Consider the following 17,626-nt stretch of genomic DNA (forward strand, 5'->3'; position numbering starts at 1 on the left):
TTGTTGATTTAGAGGAGGAGCTGGTATCACTTCAGTAAGTCACAAAAAATAAGATGATATTAACATTTATATTGCATTATTTCAAATTTGCATAATGCTGAGTCTTCACTGTGAAGAAGGAAGCCCCTCACAATGATTAGTGAGGGGTAGGGAGGGAGAATGGCAAGAAGACACCAAGTTCCTTGCAGGCAAGCAAATAGATACATCATAAAAGTGAAGTGAAATTCCAGTCCTCTGAGATCTTCATAAATAGAAGAAACCCTCATTTCTTTCCTCCTCTGGTTGCAGCTTGGACTGATGAGCTGAAGCTCTGTCTGAGACCTGGCACTGTTAGGATGTCCCCCAGGGTTCTTTCCACCCCAGTTCTGGAGCTCAGGTGGCCCCTTGCCTCTGAATTCCACCGCTTTGTCTGAGTTCTGGAGGAGGGTACATGGGAGAACCATCCAGGTGCACCTCTCCAGGTATGAGTTACCAGTCCATGAGAGGACAATAATAAATGATGGAAGCACTAGACACTCATTAGCAGAGTGGTTTATTAAGAACTGATGAAGGTTCTCTGCTCCCAGGCAGATATTATTGCAAAAAAACACGTAGGCACAGGGTCTAACTCCATCATGCCTAAATTCCCATTATTTCATGCTTATCCCGTGCATAAAGTTCTGTGAGCAGCAGACAGTTGTGGCATTTGCTAGAAGGCCAGTCTTTATTGACAGGAGGAGAACATCTGTCTCAAGCAAATGAAGGTCATCATTAATAATTTATGGGACAGTGGGGGTTAGGCATCCTCACATACTAATTTTTCTAGAGGAACATGGCCTTTTCCCCTGCAGGGATTGTTTGGGTATTCTGAGTTTCTGTGTATTTTAGTCCCAAATTCAGGTGCATGGAAACCATTGACAAAATAGACCCTTTAAATCAGACTCCCAGTTGGGACTTCCTTTCTTATTTTTCTTCCCTTTTTAACTTAAATTTTTGAGATAATTGTAGATTCACATGAAGCTTTACGAAATAATACAGAGACATTCCGTGCCCCCTCTACCTAATGTCCCCAATGGTAATATTTAATATTTTGCAAAACTATAGTACAATATTACAATTAAGACTTTCTTAAAAGACTCACATGCGGACCTTTGAGACTTCCCTGACCCCAGAAGGAAAAAATTCCAGGGAATGATGAGCTGCCTGCCTTTGGAAGGAAGGTCCACCAGGTAAGAAACTGGAGGCCACAGGGATACCTCTGGGCTCCCTGGCTGGAAGTGGCAGATGCTGGTGCAGATTCCAGGGCCTCCCCTCAGAACTCCAACCTGCATGAGGGCACCTGGGTTCCAGGGATGCAACACAGCTCCCTGCCTGGCCCCTGTGGCTTTGAGTGGCTGTGTCCCTCAGCCCTTCACAGCTGGCTCTGCTGAGTTCTGTGGTTGAGATGCCAGGTACTGGAACACACAGCTCTGGGCTTGAGTCCTAGCCCCTCACTTTACAGATGGCCTTGGCCAGTTACCTCTTACAGCCTCAGTTTTTCATAGTAACTTAGATAGCACTTACCATATGTCACTATCCTAGGAAATTTACATAAAAATTTGTTTCATGCCAAAACTCTATGGAAAGATACTATTATCAGTTTCGTTTTGCAAACGAGGAAACAGGCACAGAAAGGTTATTTGCCCAGTCACCCAGCTTGTGAACAGCACAGCTGGAATTTGAACCCAAATAGTGCACATCCCAAGTCCACATACTTAGCCACTGTCCTCTGTTGCTTCTCATCATCTATGAGGCAGGTTCAGGAGTATCTCATTTTTTTTTCCAAGGCAAACTAATTAGTACAGTGCCTGGCACAGAATAAATAAGCACCCATACATGCCAGATAACATTGTCAGTATAACTTCTGGAAGTTTCTGAGTATTCATGACTTATTCTTTTTTTTTTTTTTTTTTTTTTTTGAGACAGAGTCTTGCTCTGTTTCCCAGGCTGGAGTGCCGTGGAGCGATCTCGGCTCACTGCAAGCTCCGCCTCCCGGGTTCACGCCATTCTTCTGCCTCAGCCTCCTGAGCAGCTGGGACTACAGGCGCCTACCACCACGCCCGGCTATGATTTTTTCTATTTTTTAGTAGAGACAAGGTTTCACCGTGTTAGCCAGGATGGTCTCGATCTCCTGACCTCGTGATCTGCCCACCTCGGCCTCCCAAAGTGCTGGGATTACAGGTGTGAGCCACCGCGCCCGGCCGACTTTTTCTTGTTACTAACAATAGCTCTTTTTCCCTGATCCTCTCCTACCTCCTACCTCCCGCCCTCCAATAGGCCCCAGTGTGTGTTGTTCCCCTCTTTGTGTCCATGTGTTTTCATCATTTAGCTCCCACTTATAAGTGAGAATATACAGTATTTAGTTTTGTGTTCCTGTGTTAGTTTGCTAAGGATAATATTGGGCCTCCAGCTCCATCCATGTCCCTGCAAAGGACATGATCTCCTTCCTTTTTATGGCTGCATAATATTCCATGACGTATACGTACCACATTTTCTTTAATAATGGGTACTAGACTTAATACCTGGGTGATGAAATAATCTGCACAACAAACTCCCTTAACACAAGTGTACCTATGTAACAAACCTGAACGTGTACCCTGCAACTTAAAGTTAAGAAAAAAACACACACACAAAACAAACAAAAAAAACTATAGTTGCCATTTTAAACACCTATGATGTGTCAAACATTCCTTCAGCCCTCCCAACTATCCAGAAAGAGTCCTTCTTTTATAGATGAAAAAACTAAGAATCAAAGAGATGAAATCGGGCAGAGTAGAGACAGGATTCAAACCCAAGAGCTGCATCTTAGACTCACAACACTGGAAGAAACTTCAGACACCAGCCTAACTTCACACCCAGCTCAGGACTGGCCCTGCCGAATGGTCACTCATCTGCTCTGAAAATCCTCGCGACAGGACGCTCACTTCCTACACCGGTAGTTCTCCGGCTCGAGGTGTGCCACAGAATCCCCTACGCATTGTTAGAACACAGAACATTGCTACCCCCACCCCGTGCAGGGCTTCTGGCGTGGTGGGGCTGGGACAGGGGCCTGAGAGTGTGCATTTCTCACAAGCTGCCACAGGATCCTGATGCTGCTGGCCCAGGGACCACACCTGGACAGTCATCGTTCTAGGAAAACTTCATGGAGTGGGAATGGTAAAGGTGATGGCTTCTTCCCATTTTGCCCTTTTCAAATCTGAGATAGGCTTCCCCAGCAGGCTCAGTGCCAGAGTCCATACCCTCAATTTAAATAACAAATCCTCCTCTATATCATGACCTTTCCTCCAGAGGGTTGTTTTTCATTTTTTGTTTTTTGTGTTTTTTTTTTGAGACGGAGTCTTGTTCTATCACCAGGCTGGAGTGCAGTGGCGCAATCTCGGCTCACTGCAAGCTCCGAACCCCGGGTTCACGCCATTCTCCTGCCTCAGCCTCCTGAGTAGCTGGGACCACAGGCGCCCACCACCACGCCTGGCTAATTTTTTGTATTTTTAGTAGAGACGGGGTTTCACCATGTTAGCCAGGATGGTCTTGATCTCCTGACCTCGTGATCCGCCAGCCTCGGCCTCCCAAAGTGCTGGGATTACAGGAGTGAGCCACCGCGCCCGGCCCAGAGGGGTTTTTAAGATTGTGTGTTCTGAACGGCCTGTCTCTGACTGGAACCCAACTCCGTCCCCAGACCTACTTCCATCTTTTTCTGTGAGGGGGACACACTCTTTCAACTTTTCCAAAATGGCATCTACCGTGGCTTTTCTGATTAAAAGCAAACGAAACACACCCTTCCTATAATCAAAAATTTAGAAAAGCAGCAAAAATAAAAAGGGGATAAGGAAGAAAACAGAAATTAACCACCATCCCGCCGCTAAAATTTTGATGAGTTCTCATGTATTTCCTTGCAGCTGATTGTTGTTTGGCATACATTTATTAATGTTGGAATTAAAAATATATATGGCACTTTATATCCTAGAAAATAGTAATACTGTAAATGTGTTCTAGAAATGGGAGCTGCTGTTGCTCTTATTAGAGAATTCAAACAAAGAAGTGAGGCTCGCTGGGGACAGCTTCTGGGGGAGGATGGGTACCGCTTTGAGACAACAGGGAGAACTCAGGCACAGAGGTGACGATCATCGTTCTCTGTGGGGCACATAGTGATGCAGCCGGAAACAGGTATGAGTCAGTTGAGTGGGGACAGGTAATAGAGAGCTAGAACTGGCTGGCCTTATGGCCTCCAAGGCATTGGGGAGCCACTGTACATTCTTGAGAAGGAAATGACTTCACAAAAGGATTTCTCAAAGGTTAGTCCTGCAACAGAAGACAGCGTGGATTGGAGTGGAAGAGTGGGAGGGCAGGTGGAGAAGGCATGGGTCTGCAAGTGGGGAGCAGCCCTGGGGTCCCAGCCAGTCCCCTGTGCCCTGACAAGTGGTATGGCATGGCTGGCTCTACTTCTGGGCCGCCAGGATGGACAGGTACTGGTTGCTCTTCACCATGGCGATAATGAGGAGGCCACCGGTCAGCAGGAAGGTGGGCCAGAAGAGGGAGAAAAGGAGGGCCTGGGGCCCGTAGAGGCGCTGGAATAGGACGCTGGTTTCGTTCCCCCGAGGTGCGGAGAAGCAGTAGAAGACCTGCTGCTCTTGGAATTTGGCTCTGACCTTCTCCACGTCGGCCCGGGCCGTCTGGTAATTGTCCAGGCTGCCTGGGATGTAGGAGCACTGTGGGGAGAAACAAGAGCAGCCGTGGGCTTGGAAATCCCCATTTCTTAGCCAAGGGCTTGATATGGAGTAAAGAAAAGTACCAGCTTTGTAGTCGGGCCCCTGGATTGGAGTCAGGGCTTTGGTCTAAAGCTTGGCAGGCCATGCGCTGTACAGGTCTGGAGAGCACGGTCTCATTTGTGTCTTGTGTGTGGATGGCGGTGCTGGAGCTGCTCGGGGTACAGGCTACACACCTGGGCGCAGGTCCTACCTTGGAGTCCTGGCTCTGCTTGGATTGGCTGTAGAATTTTTGGCAAATTTCTCACTCTTTCTGAGCCCTGAAGCTTCATCACTTAAATGGGTGAATATCAGTTTCAAAGGATATTATGAAAGAAGGACTTCAAACAGAGCTATCTAAGGAAACCAGGGAGGGACACAGGCCAAGGGGGCTGTGTATTTGAAATCGAGATCATGTGCTCAATTGCCTACAGGGCTCATGAAGGTATTGTCAGAGGGTGAAGCAGGCAAAGCAATGAGATGACAGGTGCCCACTGACTCTTGCCTTGGTGCCAGGAAGAATTGCCAGGGTGTGGCAGGGCCTGTCAATAGGGAGAGAGCCAGCTGCCTCCAGACAGGCAGTCACCACTCCCTCCAGGCAATGGATGTCAGGCCATCCAGAAGATCTATAATAGCCAGACCTCCAACACTTTAAGAGAAGTTAGAAACCAGATCACACCTGTAATCCTAACACTTTGGGAAGCCGAAGGGGAAGGATCCCTTGAGCCCAGGAGTTCGAGACTAGCCTAGGCAACATAGCAAGACTTTATCTCTACAAAAAAAGTTAAAAATTATCCAGGTGGGCATGGTGGTGTACCTGTAGTCCCAGCTACACAGGAGACTGAGGTGGGAGGATCACCTGAGCCCAGGAGTTGGAGGCTGCAGTGAGCTATGATCTCGCAACTACACTCCAGGTAAGGCAACAAAGCGAGATCCCATTTCAAAAAAAAAAAGTAAAATATTAGCTAAATTTAAAATTGAAAACCTTTGCAGTTTCAACCTGTGTACAGCAAACAAACTATGTTGGCAAGCGGGTATTTGACACTGGGATCCAAAGGAAAGAAAGAATGCATTGAAAAGAGTTTTGTGCCAGCAGAGCATGACACACACTTAATTCTGACATTGATTATTGTTATTAGGAACTTTCTGCCCTGTTCAGATGAGGCCAGCTGGAAAGTGATGCAAAGCAGTCATAAAGCGGAGTTTTATCTGGTTTTATCTCTGTTCTGAGCTGCAAGTGTACTGCCCCCATCTGCAGCAGAATACCTACAGGGCCCCCATAGCCCAGGTCCCTACCCACTCTGCATCACTGAGGGCGAGACCCAGGAATGTGTGATTCCTTCATGCACTTAATTTTGCCCTAGTGAAATCACGTGCAAGATCAAAATGTGTAAAACTGAGACCCAAATGGCAGGTGTTGAGCCAGATTCCCTGCAGGCCTCGGCCACTCCCTGGATTTATATGAGGCGCCGCCCTGGAAGCTGCCTGCCCTGAGGGCATTCACTCCAGCAACACAGAGGAGGGTTGCACTGTAGTTCTCACAGCCTGGGAAATGCAGACGCTGCACTCAGATCTAGGGCCCCAGCCAGCCAGGGAGTAGCTGAGGCTGGGGAGACGCTGGCTCCTCAGGAATCTGGCATTCAGAGCTGTTGGACACTGCCAGGTCCTCAGTAGCATATAATCCAGCATCCTGAGCTGACGGTGAGGGGGTCTGGCCTGAGTCTCTCCAATGCCTCTGACTGTGACCTTGGCTAACCTAGCTCCTTAAATAGCAGTGTGGCTATGGAGTCAGACAGGCCTGAGTTCTGAGCTGTGTGACCTTGGCAACTGCCACCACCTCACTGGGCCTTGTAAAATGGGTTTGTGAGGCTACCTGCCTAGGAGAACTGTCATGGGGATTAAATGAGATGATGCATGTAAAGCACTGAGCACAGAAGCCCAGCACACGATAAGAACTCAAAAAAGTGGAAGATGCTATTATTAATAATAATATGTTTTGACTTATCTATGAAATTGCAACAACAGCTCCTTCTTTACCTTCTTAAAAAGAGGTCTATGGATGAGCTCTGAAGTAGAGGCTTCTGTCCATCCTGGGCCTAGGGTATCCTCTGCCTGCTCAGGGTTCCTCTGGATCTTTTATGCTGGGCCTGTTTGGCAAGACACTGGGCAGGAATTCACTCTTCATGGCCAACCCCAGAAGCCGGGGCCTGAATGCATCCTTTCTCTCCTGTCCTGGGTCCAGCTAAGCCTGAGTTATCTGAATGATCTGAAACCAACCAGCTTTTTCCCAAGCCCTGCAGTGTAAGATCCCCAGGACAGACAATGGGAGGGAATTTAGAACTCACCTGCTCCAGGCTAAGACTCACAGGAAAAGCTGAGGGCAGACTATGGCCCCTACCTTCAGAGTTGGAGGGTGGGATGAGAGTCTTCTTGGCCCTTCACAGTGATTCCAGAAGACACCCAACTAGCCTGGAGCCCCAGCTACTTGAACCCCTATGATGGACATAGTCGGAAGGAGCAGCTAGCCCACAACCCAGCTGCTTGGCAAAAACACGAAGGGCATTTCCACTGCTTCCTCCCAGCTCCTGCAGCCTGCTATCAGCACCACACCTGGTCAAGCCTGGGCGGCAGGGGAGAGGACAGCAGTGGCTCCAGCATGTCCTTCCTTCACATCCTGCTGACAGTTCATTCAGGGGATGCTCCTCTGAGCTGGCAATCTCAGGACCAGGGAGGCAGCCTGAAAACCAGCCTGCTCTGGCCCATATCACTCCCGGAGAATGTCACCAGTTATTGAAAATTTGTTTCTTGCATTGGGATAAATTAAGGGCTACTGAATGCCAACGCAGAGGCAGGGGTCATGGGTAGGAGCTGCCCCCAGTGGGCCCTGAGACCTCTCTCCACCGGTTGGGGCCGAGTCATACTAGCGATGACAGAACACCTGACCATCCTGCACTGCCCAGACCCACTTCTCCTTGACCTTCAGCACTCTCAAGATCCCCCAGCCTCCACGCCCCATCCCAGGCACCCTGCCCCTTCCTGTCCCATCAGCCATCAAGTCCGGACTGTCAGCATCTCCCCTGCTGCAGGCCGCATCTTGGTCCTGAGTGCTTGCTGCGTCCTTGGCTCCTCTGTCTAGTAACTGGACCCACACACCTGTAGGCTCCATCTTCCCAGCCCAACTCTGAAACTCTGATCATGCCCTAAAGATTCCCATTGCCAACAGCAATAATTTCCAACCTTAGAATCACCTTGGGAGCTCCATGAATGGATCTCTGACCAGAGATTCCACCTTGATATGTCTAGTGTTGGACCCTAGTTTTGTTTTTTAAGACTCTTACAGGGTTCTAATGCATAGCCAAAGTTGACATATCTTGACACATACACGCTCACATTTTAATTCCATATTGTGGTGATCAAAGGCCTCTGGGAACAGACCTTAGTCTGCCCTGACAGCCTTTTCCAGCTGCATACACCCCATCATGGGTCATTTTCTGTAGTCAGCCCTCTGATCCCTGTCTCCACCTAGCCCTTCCCTCCGCCATGCCTCGTCCTATAGGCATACCCGCTTCCTATATCACCTCATTCTCTATGCCTTGCATCCTGCGCCTGCCTGATGTTAAAAGCCTAATCCAAGAGCCTTTCTTTTTTTTTTTTTTTTTTTGAGATGGAGTTTCACTCTTGTTGCCAGGCTGGAGTGCAATGGCGTGATCTTGCCAAGAGCCTTTCTTTTTTTTCTTTTCTTTTTTTTTTTTTTTTTTGAGATGGAGTTGCACTCTTGTTGCCAGGCTGGAGTGCAATGGTGCAATCTCACCAAGAGCCTTTCTGATACCCCCATCATTGTCAGCTGGAAAACATCCCCCTCCTCTAACCCCTGTAACTTCCTCTGTTCTTCTCCCCGGTGCCAATTCTTCCCTGCTAGGCACTGTTCATGCATGAGCTCTCTCCTCTTGAGTCCTACAGGCTTGACACAGGAGGTGCTCAATGGCTGTTGAATAAATAAATGAGAGGAGGAAAGAAGGAAACAAGGAAGGAAGGAAGGAAGGAAGGGAGGGAGAGAGGGAGGGAAGGAGCGAGGGAAAAAAAGAAAAGAAAGAAGGAGGGAAGAAAGGGAAAAAAGAAGGAAAGAAAGAAGGAAGAGAGACAGAATATGGGCCAACTGATCGCTTTAGGAAAGGATATGGTGGTGAGTTTTGTGTTTTGGAGGGGGAGGGTGGGATGTTGGGATGCAAGGATGGAAAAACCATCTAAATGTTTGTTTATGGAGGTTACTCCAGCCCCGAGTCCCTGGTTTCCTGGGGAGTCACCGGGATTCCACTTTGAGGATCTGGCCCTGGGCCTGGTCCCTCATTTGACTGAGGTTGTAGAATGAAAGTACTAACACTAATCACTGCTTTTGTTTGAGTGCCCACTATCCACCCAGCATCAAGCGTGGCACTTTATATACAGCGTCTCTGACTTGATAACAGCTCTTCAAGGTGCAGCATTAGCATTCCACTTTACAAGGGTGGAAACTGAGGAGGTGAGAGGCTAAGTGGCCTGCCTATGTTTACACAGCCAGTTAGCGGCAGATTCAAACCCAGGTCTGTGTGACTCCAACACAGAAGAGCTAGGGCTGGCTCAATCTCATTCCAGCTGTGAGACCTGGTCAAGTGGGTTGATCTTTCTCAGCCTCGGGGACAGGGACAGTTAGGAACAGGCTCACACACCTGACAGGGATAAAGGGATGTGTCCCCATCCCTCCAGTTCAGTACCTGCTGGTTCTGGTCCCGAGTGTCCTCCGTGTGGTACAGCACAGCCCACCTGCCGGCAGCTGACACGTTGACCCACAGGCATGGGTACTGGGGCACCTTCTTGCCCTTCAGCTCCTCCTGGTCCCTGATGTTGGTCTCAATCAGGTGGCACTTGGATTCCTGGGTCCACACGCTGAGGAGACCACACACATGCACACATACACATCTCAGAACTGGGTGACACACAGAACACCCATTTGAACCCATTATCCCCTGGGAGCCTCTAGAGGGATCCAGGACTGGGCTCCTCATCTTGTCTTCAGCATCCAGCAATAAAGGCACATGACCCCACAGTCCCCGGACACAGGGAGGAATTGTAGAAGCTGGATGGGGTCTTAGACATTATCTATATGACTGGTTCTCAACCTTGGCTACTCTTGCAACAACCTGGGGAGCTTCTAAAAAGATTCCCGTGTCCAAGCTACACCCCAGAGCAAGTGAATCAGAACTTCTTGGGTGGTTTGGCCCAGGCCCTGGGTGTTTTTTCAAAGCTCCCTGATGTGATTCTGACGAGCAGCCAAACCTGAGACTTTCTTATCCATATCGTCTTCATTTTGCAGAGGCAGAAGAGAAACTCAGAAAGGTCAAGTGACTTTGCTGAGACCTTGCAGGACCTGAAGCTAGGTCTGAGTGGGTTGGAGAGCTGTGTTCTTTCCCCTAAAAGGAGCAGATGTAGAAGGGGTTTGATTTGAGCCAGGATGGGAAAGATGGTGGGGACAGTCTCTAGATGGTGCTTCACCAGATTAAGAGTCCAGCCTGGAATCGCTTCAGCGTTGTGAAGAGTGAGGCTGCAGCAGGCCCGGGAGAGGCTAACAGGCTCATCAACATATTAGTAAATCAGTTGTGCTTCAACTCCCAAGTATCCTGTGGGAGACCCATTGCCAGTCAGAAGGGGGCTGTCAGCTGCTGGAACGTGCCCAGAGCACAGGTCTGAGACTTATCCTAAGGACAGGCTGGGAGAACCGAAGTGTCTTTGTTCCAAATAGAACATGAATTAGGAATTCACAGCTTTTCCTTAAAATCTCAAGTGGTTGATATGTCATGGAGCAAGGGCATGGACCATTCTCTGAGATTCCTGAGCAGAACTTCAGGGAAGCAGATGCTGGTTCAATGCAGACACATCAGAAAACCTCAAACATGAAATGTATGTTCAGTGAGGCAAGGAGCTCCCCGTCTCTTGAGGTATTCATCAGGAGGCTGGATGCCCACCTGACAGGGAGGCTTCAGAGGGGAGAGAATTATGCAGCTGAGCTGTAAACATCTGCAATTCTCTGATTCCTCCTGGGATCAAACTTGCACTGGAACCTTTGCTCTGATTCTTTGCTATTTCTTCTGAGAAGGGCATCATGTGTCTGTTACCACCACGTCCTAGATCATGTGTCTGTTACCACCAGGTCCTAGAATCTCAGACCAATGGGGCTCAGTTCATCCTACCTTCCCTGCGCTTGAACCCTAGAACCTAAGAATGAGCATCGTCTTGACCCTGCTGCCTTGAATGAGGGTCAAGGAGAGGGGTGAGTAGAAGGCCAGGGTTCCTTACAGATGCCAGACCCTTAGGAGAGGGTTGGGGGGTGGGCAGGCCGGGAGAGCTCAGTACCTTTTCTGGTAGAGGGGCAGCACAGTCGTGACCAGGATGTAGTAGGTGATGACGGCACACACCACCATGGTTACACCCAGGCAAAGGGCTCGTGTTTCTCCCCGCTTCTGGGCCATCACCAGCTTCTTCACCATATTCACTGGGGGCAGTGATCATTTCTAGGTCCACAGAAGCAAACAGAAGTGAGATCAGCCCAGTTCACAGGTGATCCACAGAAAGAGAGGACAGGTGAGAGGGGAAGGTACTCAACTATTAATATCACTCTTGTTTATATTTGGAGCTTTGCAACTTCCAGAAGTCTTGCTTTTTGGACCCCATGTAAGCCTTCCCTGTGCAATTGAGAGGCAATTGCAGATAAAAGACCTATGGCTCAGAGAGGTAAAGTGACTTGCCCTAGGTCACACAGTATGTAATAGGCTCAGTAATGGCCCCCCAAGATGTCTATGTTCTAGTCTCTGGAAGCTATCAATGTTACTTTATGTGGCAATGACTTTGCAGAAATGATTAAGATAAAGGCTCTTGAAGGCCAGGTGCGGTGGCTCATGCCTGAAATCCCAGCACTTTCGGAGACCGAGGTGGGCGGATCACGAGGTCAGGAGATCAAGACCATCCTGGCTAACATGGTTAAACCCCATCTGTACTACAAAAAAAAAAAAAAAATACAAAAAATTAGCCGGGTGTGGTGGTGGGAGCCAGTAGTCCCAGCTACAGGGGAGGCTGAGGCAGGAGAATGGCATGAACCCAGGAGGCGGAGCTTGCAGTGAGCAGAGATGCGCCACTGCACTCCAGCCTGGGCAACAAAGCAAGACTCCGTCAAAAAAACAAAAAACAAAAAAAGATAAAGGCTCTTGAAATGGGGAGACAATATTGGATTATCCATGTAGATCCTAAATGTAATCCCAAGGGTCCTAATAAGAGGGAAGTGAAGGGAGATTAAAAAGATGAGAAAGCTAAGGTGATATGACCAGGGAGACAGCAATTAGAGTGATGTGACCACAGGCCAAGGAGTGCGGGCAGCCGTCAGAAGCTGGCGGGGGCAAGGAACAATGGCTCATCCCCCACGGCCACTGCAGGGAGTGCAGCCTGCAGACACCTTGGTGATTTTGGACTTCTGGTGAAATTTCTGTCGTTTGAGGCCGTCAGGTTTATGATCATTTGCTACAACAGTCATAGGTCCCATGCGGTGAGCGAGCAGTACATGTGCATCATCCATGCACCTCCTTCCACGGCACTTATCTCACAGGGATACTTGGAGTATTTCTGCCCAGAAACAGTTCTGTGGCAGGGCTAGCTGGGCCAGGCAGCAGGCAGGGAAAGGAGAGGAGGGCCCCAGAAGGCAGCTGCAGGTTGTCGGGAGAGGCAGGAGGTTTACCATATTCCGGTTTTTTTTTTTTTTTGTAAGGAACATTCCCCTACTTCAAGCAAAGAAAGAAGAAAGAAGGCATCATGGTGGCCTCAGCGACTGCTTTCTTATTTCAGGGCTTGAAGCCACCTGGGACAAAGCAGAATGGGTACATTCTGCTGGTGGTTGCTTTCCTTCTCTCCTCTTTCTTTAGGCAGCAACTCCTTGTTTTTCCCCTGGACATTGACTCCACCCCAATGCAAGCAAAGATTCCACCCTCCCCTGCTAGGCTCCTGATCGCTCCCCCAGGAGTGTGAGTCTTGACAAAGACTTCAAGAACCAGCCCCTCAATCTATGCTGCCTGGAGCCACAGAGATGCCCAGCTATGGTCCCCGCGTGATTTCCCATGGTTCCGCAAGCTGTCCTAGAGCCTCTGGTAAATTTATTTGCTGTTGTTTTTACTTGTTTAAAGTAACCAGAGTCCATTTCTACCAAAAATACCAGGAAGCTATCAATGTAATCCTCCATTTTAGGGGAAATTTTAGGGGAATTTAGGGGAAATTTTAGCCAGATATCAGGGGGACTTTATTCTCCTTGCCAGGTCCCTAAAGTAATAAACATATTATGGTTTTTGTTTGTTTAATTAGCCAGTGTCCAGGTGACAGGCATTAGTCCAAAGAGATTTTCTGCAAAGTGCTCTATTTTCTGCTCAGGCGTCTCTTAACTACTAGACTGTTTCAAATATTCAGAGATTCTTGACTCCCTCCCCTTAGCCAGGCTGCCCCCATACCCGGGCATCTCCGCTAAAGGGAAGAGACCAGGGTCAGGCACCACGGATACCCATCACACCTTCCCAGTGAGCTGGTCCACCTCCCCTATCGATCGGCAGAGGTGACATCCAATGACAACTTTTTCTCCTTTATTTGGCACCAGGAGGTAAGGTTCCCCTACATTCTAATGGAGACATTATAAAAGCACAAGCAAGCAGAAATTGCCCCCGACAAAGAGAGATGTTTTATTCAACTCTTTTTTATCCTTTTCCTCCTGTTCTGTGATCTTGTGGGAATGGGAGAGCCCACGCCTTTTTCTACCTGGCGTCAGTTGAACAAGCCTCTCCATGTATTCACAGGTAAAGCAACAGAATCACCTGGAGGTAGGCTAAAAGCCCCAACAGGCTGCTTCCCCAGGACATGCAAGGGTCACTGGCACTTGGCCCCACCCCAGATACTGTGAGACATAAATCATTTGAAGCCAATGGGAAATCCCATCTTGGAAACCTAGGGCTGAGTGCCCACAACAAAGCCATTTCTCTCCTGGGGGAACTGGATCGCACCTGTGGGGGCTTCCTGTGGCTCCTTCCTGGCTAATCAGCCCCCCGAGCGCCCAGGGCCATGGCCTCCTCTGCTATTTGGCTTCTAGTGCCCTCTCAGGCCCCTCGGCACTCCTGAGGCTGGTGAAGGCAGGAACCTGGTTTTACCAGTTTTAGGAGCTCAGAAGGAAAGGAAAGGAGAGGCTTCCCTTTCACAGAGAAGTCTGGAAACTTGGCTTATTCAGGTCTGACCTGTCTCTAATGCTCTGATGAGATTGTTGCCTGCACTGAGTGAGTTTATAGAGTCATGATAAATCCTCCTAAGACCATGCGTGGGGTTCAGTGTAGATATGACTTCAGCAAGAAGTTAGTATTCAGCATCCAAAGGGAGAACCTTTGGCGGGAGGAAGGATGGGAACTGTCAATATCCCCCAAGGGACAGAAAGAAAAGGAAGAAGTGGGTTTCAGCTATCATAGGAGGGATTTCAGTTAGACTGTAAGAAGAACTTCCCAGTTTTGAGCGTTTCTAAATATCTCTGAAGTTCCAGGATATATCTTCCCATTTAGAAAGGTCACTTGAGATCTGGGATAGATTCAGAGAAGATGGAGAAGGACAAAGGAAGGCAGGACTTTGGAGTGTCCTGGGTGACCTGATAGCTGGGTCGACATCCTTTTCCTTAGAAGGACAAGGAATAGAGTACATTGTTGAACAGTTTGGTGGGGTGTGGACAGGGCGATTCTGAGGTCCTCAGACATGGAATCAAATCCTGGCTTTGCCACTTACACTTAGCAACCATATGACTGTGAAATGAGAACCCTGGTACCTGCCTCAGAGAGTTCAGCTAAAGATCAAATGCCGTATTGAGTATCAGACATGTATCATAGCACCTAGCCCTACATCAGCCCTCAGTAAATATTAGCTATTACTACTAACGAAGGAAACCCTGAAAGTTTGGAGCAGAAGTCTGGACCCCTCTTGATGAATCTATTTTTGTCCCACCTCTCTACCGGTGACAAGTGCCAGCATTGGTGTTAATCTCCAGGCTGCAGCCTTCTGGCCACTCTGAGAACTGGGACCTAGAGGGCCAGGGCGCTTACTACCAGAGTAACCTGGCCACTGTGCCACCCTCCCCACTGGCCACCAGACCACGGGCCCTCCATCCAGAAGGACAGCCCCGAGAGGAAGGGAGTCCTCCTGCCTGCCTCCCTCCCTGCCCCGTGGCAGGCTGCTTTCCCCAGTCTCCCTCCAGCCCGGTCTTCAGGGAAATCACTTCCCAAGTGCTTTCAGACCCGGTACTCACAGTCTTCCCGGCGCCCTGTGGGTCTTCAGCAGCAGACGGTTTCTTTCTGCCTGGACCCCAGCCCCCGCCCCAAAAGAGGCCACAGAGCTTCAGCAGGAAGTTTGGCCTCCCCGCCCGTCTCCAGGGAAGCAGCTTTTGGTCCCCATCTGGGGCAAGCCTCCATGCCCAAACATGGTCAAGTCTGAGCACACAGCCTGGAGACACAGACTCGGAGAGCAGGTACCCAGCCCTGAGGAAGGCAGCTGTTACCCAAGCCCTGCACCTCCATCTTCCCAGAGTCTCGTGGGAAACAGATTTCAAACGACAACAGACAGCAAGACTGAGAAACTACGAAAGATCAGCCTGGTATATTTGGAAATATTTCTTCTTCTCTCTGTCTCTGTGGGCTGGCAAAGTTGCCAGAAATAGGAAATGATTCTCCTTTTGTTGGCATGAGGAAGGGTGGAGTTGGGCTGGAGGGGTTGGGCTTGTCACCAGTCCCTGGCATATCCACGCTGGAGCAGCTACAGCTCCCTGCCTTTGGCACTTACGTGCTGTGTGACCCTGACCAAGTTATGGCACCTCTCTGGGCCTCAGTTTCCTTTTTTGTTTTTTGTTTTACTCCCAAACTTATCGTTAAAGGACCTCAGTTTTCTCACTTGTGTTACTGGCATTTTTAAAACCTACTTTGCTTTAGGGTAGTGATGGGAGTTAGAGACGGTGGGGATTTATGACGAGGGGAGAGAACTGACTTTTTAAGGACCAACTGAGCTGAAGCTGGGAGTAGTGAGAGCTCCACGACTGCTTCCAACCAGGTCCAGGGACAGTCTGCTCACCAGGGGCCCTCCCAGAGACCGCGAAAGTACAGAGATTTCTTCCTAGCAATAAGACAAGTGAATGTCAGCATTTGCAGGCAAAAAACATGCTTTTAGATCTCTGCTTCTTCATCTGTAAAGTGGAAGTAAGGATTAAAAATCAACAACAAAGGGCAGGCACAGTGGCCCACGCCCATAATCCCAGCACTTTGGGATGCCAAGGTAGATGGATTGCTCAAGCCCAGGAGTTTGAGACCAGCCTGGGCAACATGGCGAAACCCCATCTCTACTAAAAATACAAAAATTAGCCGGGCATAGTGGTGCATGCCTGTGGTCCCAGCTACTTGGGAGGCTGAGGCAGGAGAATCGCTTGAACCTGGGAGGCGGAGGTTGCAGTGAGTCAAGATTGTGCCACTGCACTCTAGCCTGAACAGAGCGAGACCCCGTCTCAAAAAAAAAAAAAAAAAAAAAAATATATATATATATATATATATATATATATATATATTCAACAGAACAACAAAAACAATCCCAGATATTGGGGCTTTCCTAAGTATCAGGCGTGATGGTAGAAGGCAGCTTATCTCCACCCTTCACTTGACCCAAGAATCAAAGAACCTGAAACTGAGACTTGGAGGCTTGAAGTCACTGGTGCAGCCCTAGGGGCCAGAACTAGATTCGAAGCTGGCCCTTCCAGATGGCACAGCTCGGTCTGTCTCTGCTGACCCTGGGGCTGCTCTGAGACATTAAAAATCACCTCAATCATACAGTAAGCTGCCACCTGAGGCTCTGGAGGTCACCCTGAGTTTCCCCAGCCCCCAGGGAGGTGGGTGCAGCCTGGCCTTCCCTGCTGAGCGAGCTCACCACCTTCCTCCCTCCTGCCTCCAGCAGGTGCGAAATGAAGGCAGCCACTCAGGCCTCCCTGACACACTCTCAGGCGGTGAGTGCCCTTCTCCACCCCTTTCCTAATTGAATCTTATTAACAGGAGACTACAGTGTCTGTTTAATGGGCACCATAGCACCAGAGGGTCTAAGACCAGCTTCAGACCTTCCAGGCAGATTGACAGAGGGATGTAGGATCTGGAATTCAATCTGAGAAGAGCAATTTTCCAAGGATGATCCTCTGTCCACTCAGAAGCAGGAAAAGTCCTCCTGGGGCTAATCCAGAAATGCCAGGCCCCCCTCCTGCTTCCCTGGGGGAGAGATACACAGTGCAACAGGCTGCCATTTATGAGTATAACCGAAGGGCTCCTTGCTCGTAATACTCTGAATAAGTTATTAAGGGCTACATATTATTTGGAATTCATAAACAAACTTTAGCATTCTTCCCAAGGGAAGGTGGGAACAAACAGGGAAGGGGGGCTGTGCGGTCTTCTGCTGCCCCTAAATGAGCCACAACCAAAAGGCATTGACAAGCCCTGTCCTCGAGGGTTTGTGGGTGAAAACCCAGGTCCTTTGCTGGCTGCGGGGTTGTGTGTGACAGATGGCTACAGGTGGAGGGCAAGAAAATAACAATGCTGCAACAATAAATATTGACGGTTTGCATTAGTACGGGGTGTCAGAGATCACAAAATATCTTCTCTGACTCTTCCAACAGCTTCTTAAGGTATAAAACAATAGGCTCACAATAGACCACTGAGGTGGAGATTTTTCTACCCATTTGATAGAGGGAGTAACTGAGCCTCAGAGAGGTGAAATAAATTGCCCAAGCAAGTTACTTTGCCTCTCTAAGC

General features: G+C 49.0%; 2 protein-coding genes across 3 annotated transcripts in view; one reads left to right on the top strand and one right to left on the bottom strand.

Annotated features, from left to right (window-relative positions):
* The window catches only part of KCNMB1 (potassium calcium-activated channel subfamily M regulatory beta subunit 1), a 35,165-nt gene extending 19,674 nt beyond the window's left edge, over positions 1-15,491 (bottom strand). The window contains exons 1-4 of one of the 2 annotated variants that reach the window (XM_016954181.3): positions 15,100-15,491; positions 11,148-11,305; positions 9,512-9,683; positions 520-4,724 (exon numbers count right to left, since the gene is read on the bottom strand). In XM_016954181.3, coding sequence (XP_016809670.1) covers positions 4,455-4,724; positions 9,512-9,683; positions 11,148-11,281 — 576 coding nt within the window. In that variant the 5' untranslated portion in view covers positions 11,282-11,305; positions 15,100-15,491 and the 3' untranslated portion in view covers positions 520-4,454. Of the gene's footprint in view, positions 1-519; positions 4,725-9,511; positions 9,684-11,147; positions 11,306-15,099 lie in introns of those variants that run through there. The other variant, XM_063811668.1, reaches the window with a different exon arrangement.
* The window catches only part of KCNIP1 (potassium voltage-gated channel interacting protein 1), a 383,467-nt gene that overhangs the window by 20,944 nt on the left and 344,897 nt on the right, over positions 1-17,626 (top strand). The window lies entirely within an intron of this gene.

Source organism: Pan troglodytes, chromosome 4, assembly GCF_028858775.2.
Source record: "Pan troglodytes isolate AG18354 chromosome 4, NHGRI_mPanTro3-v2.0_pri, whole genome shotgun sequence".
NCBI classification, from domain to species: domain Eukaryota; kingdom Metazoa; phylum Chordata; class Mammalia; order Primates; family Hominidae; genus Pan; species Pan troglodytes.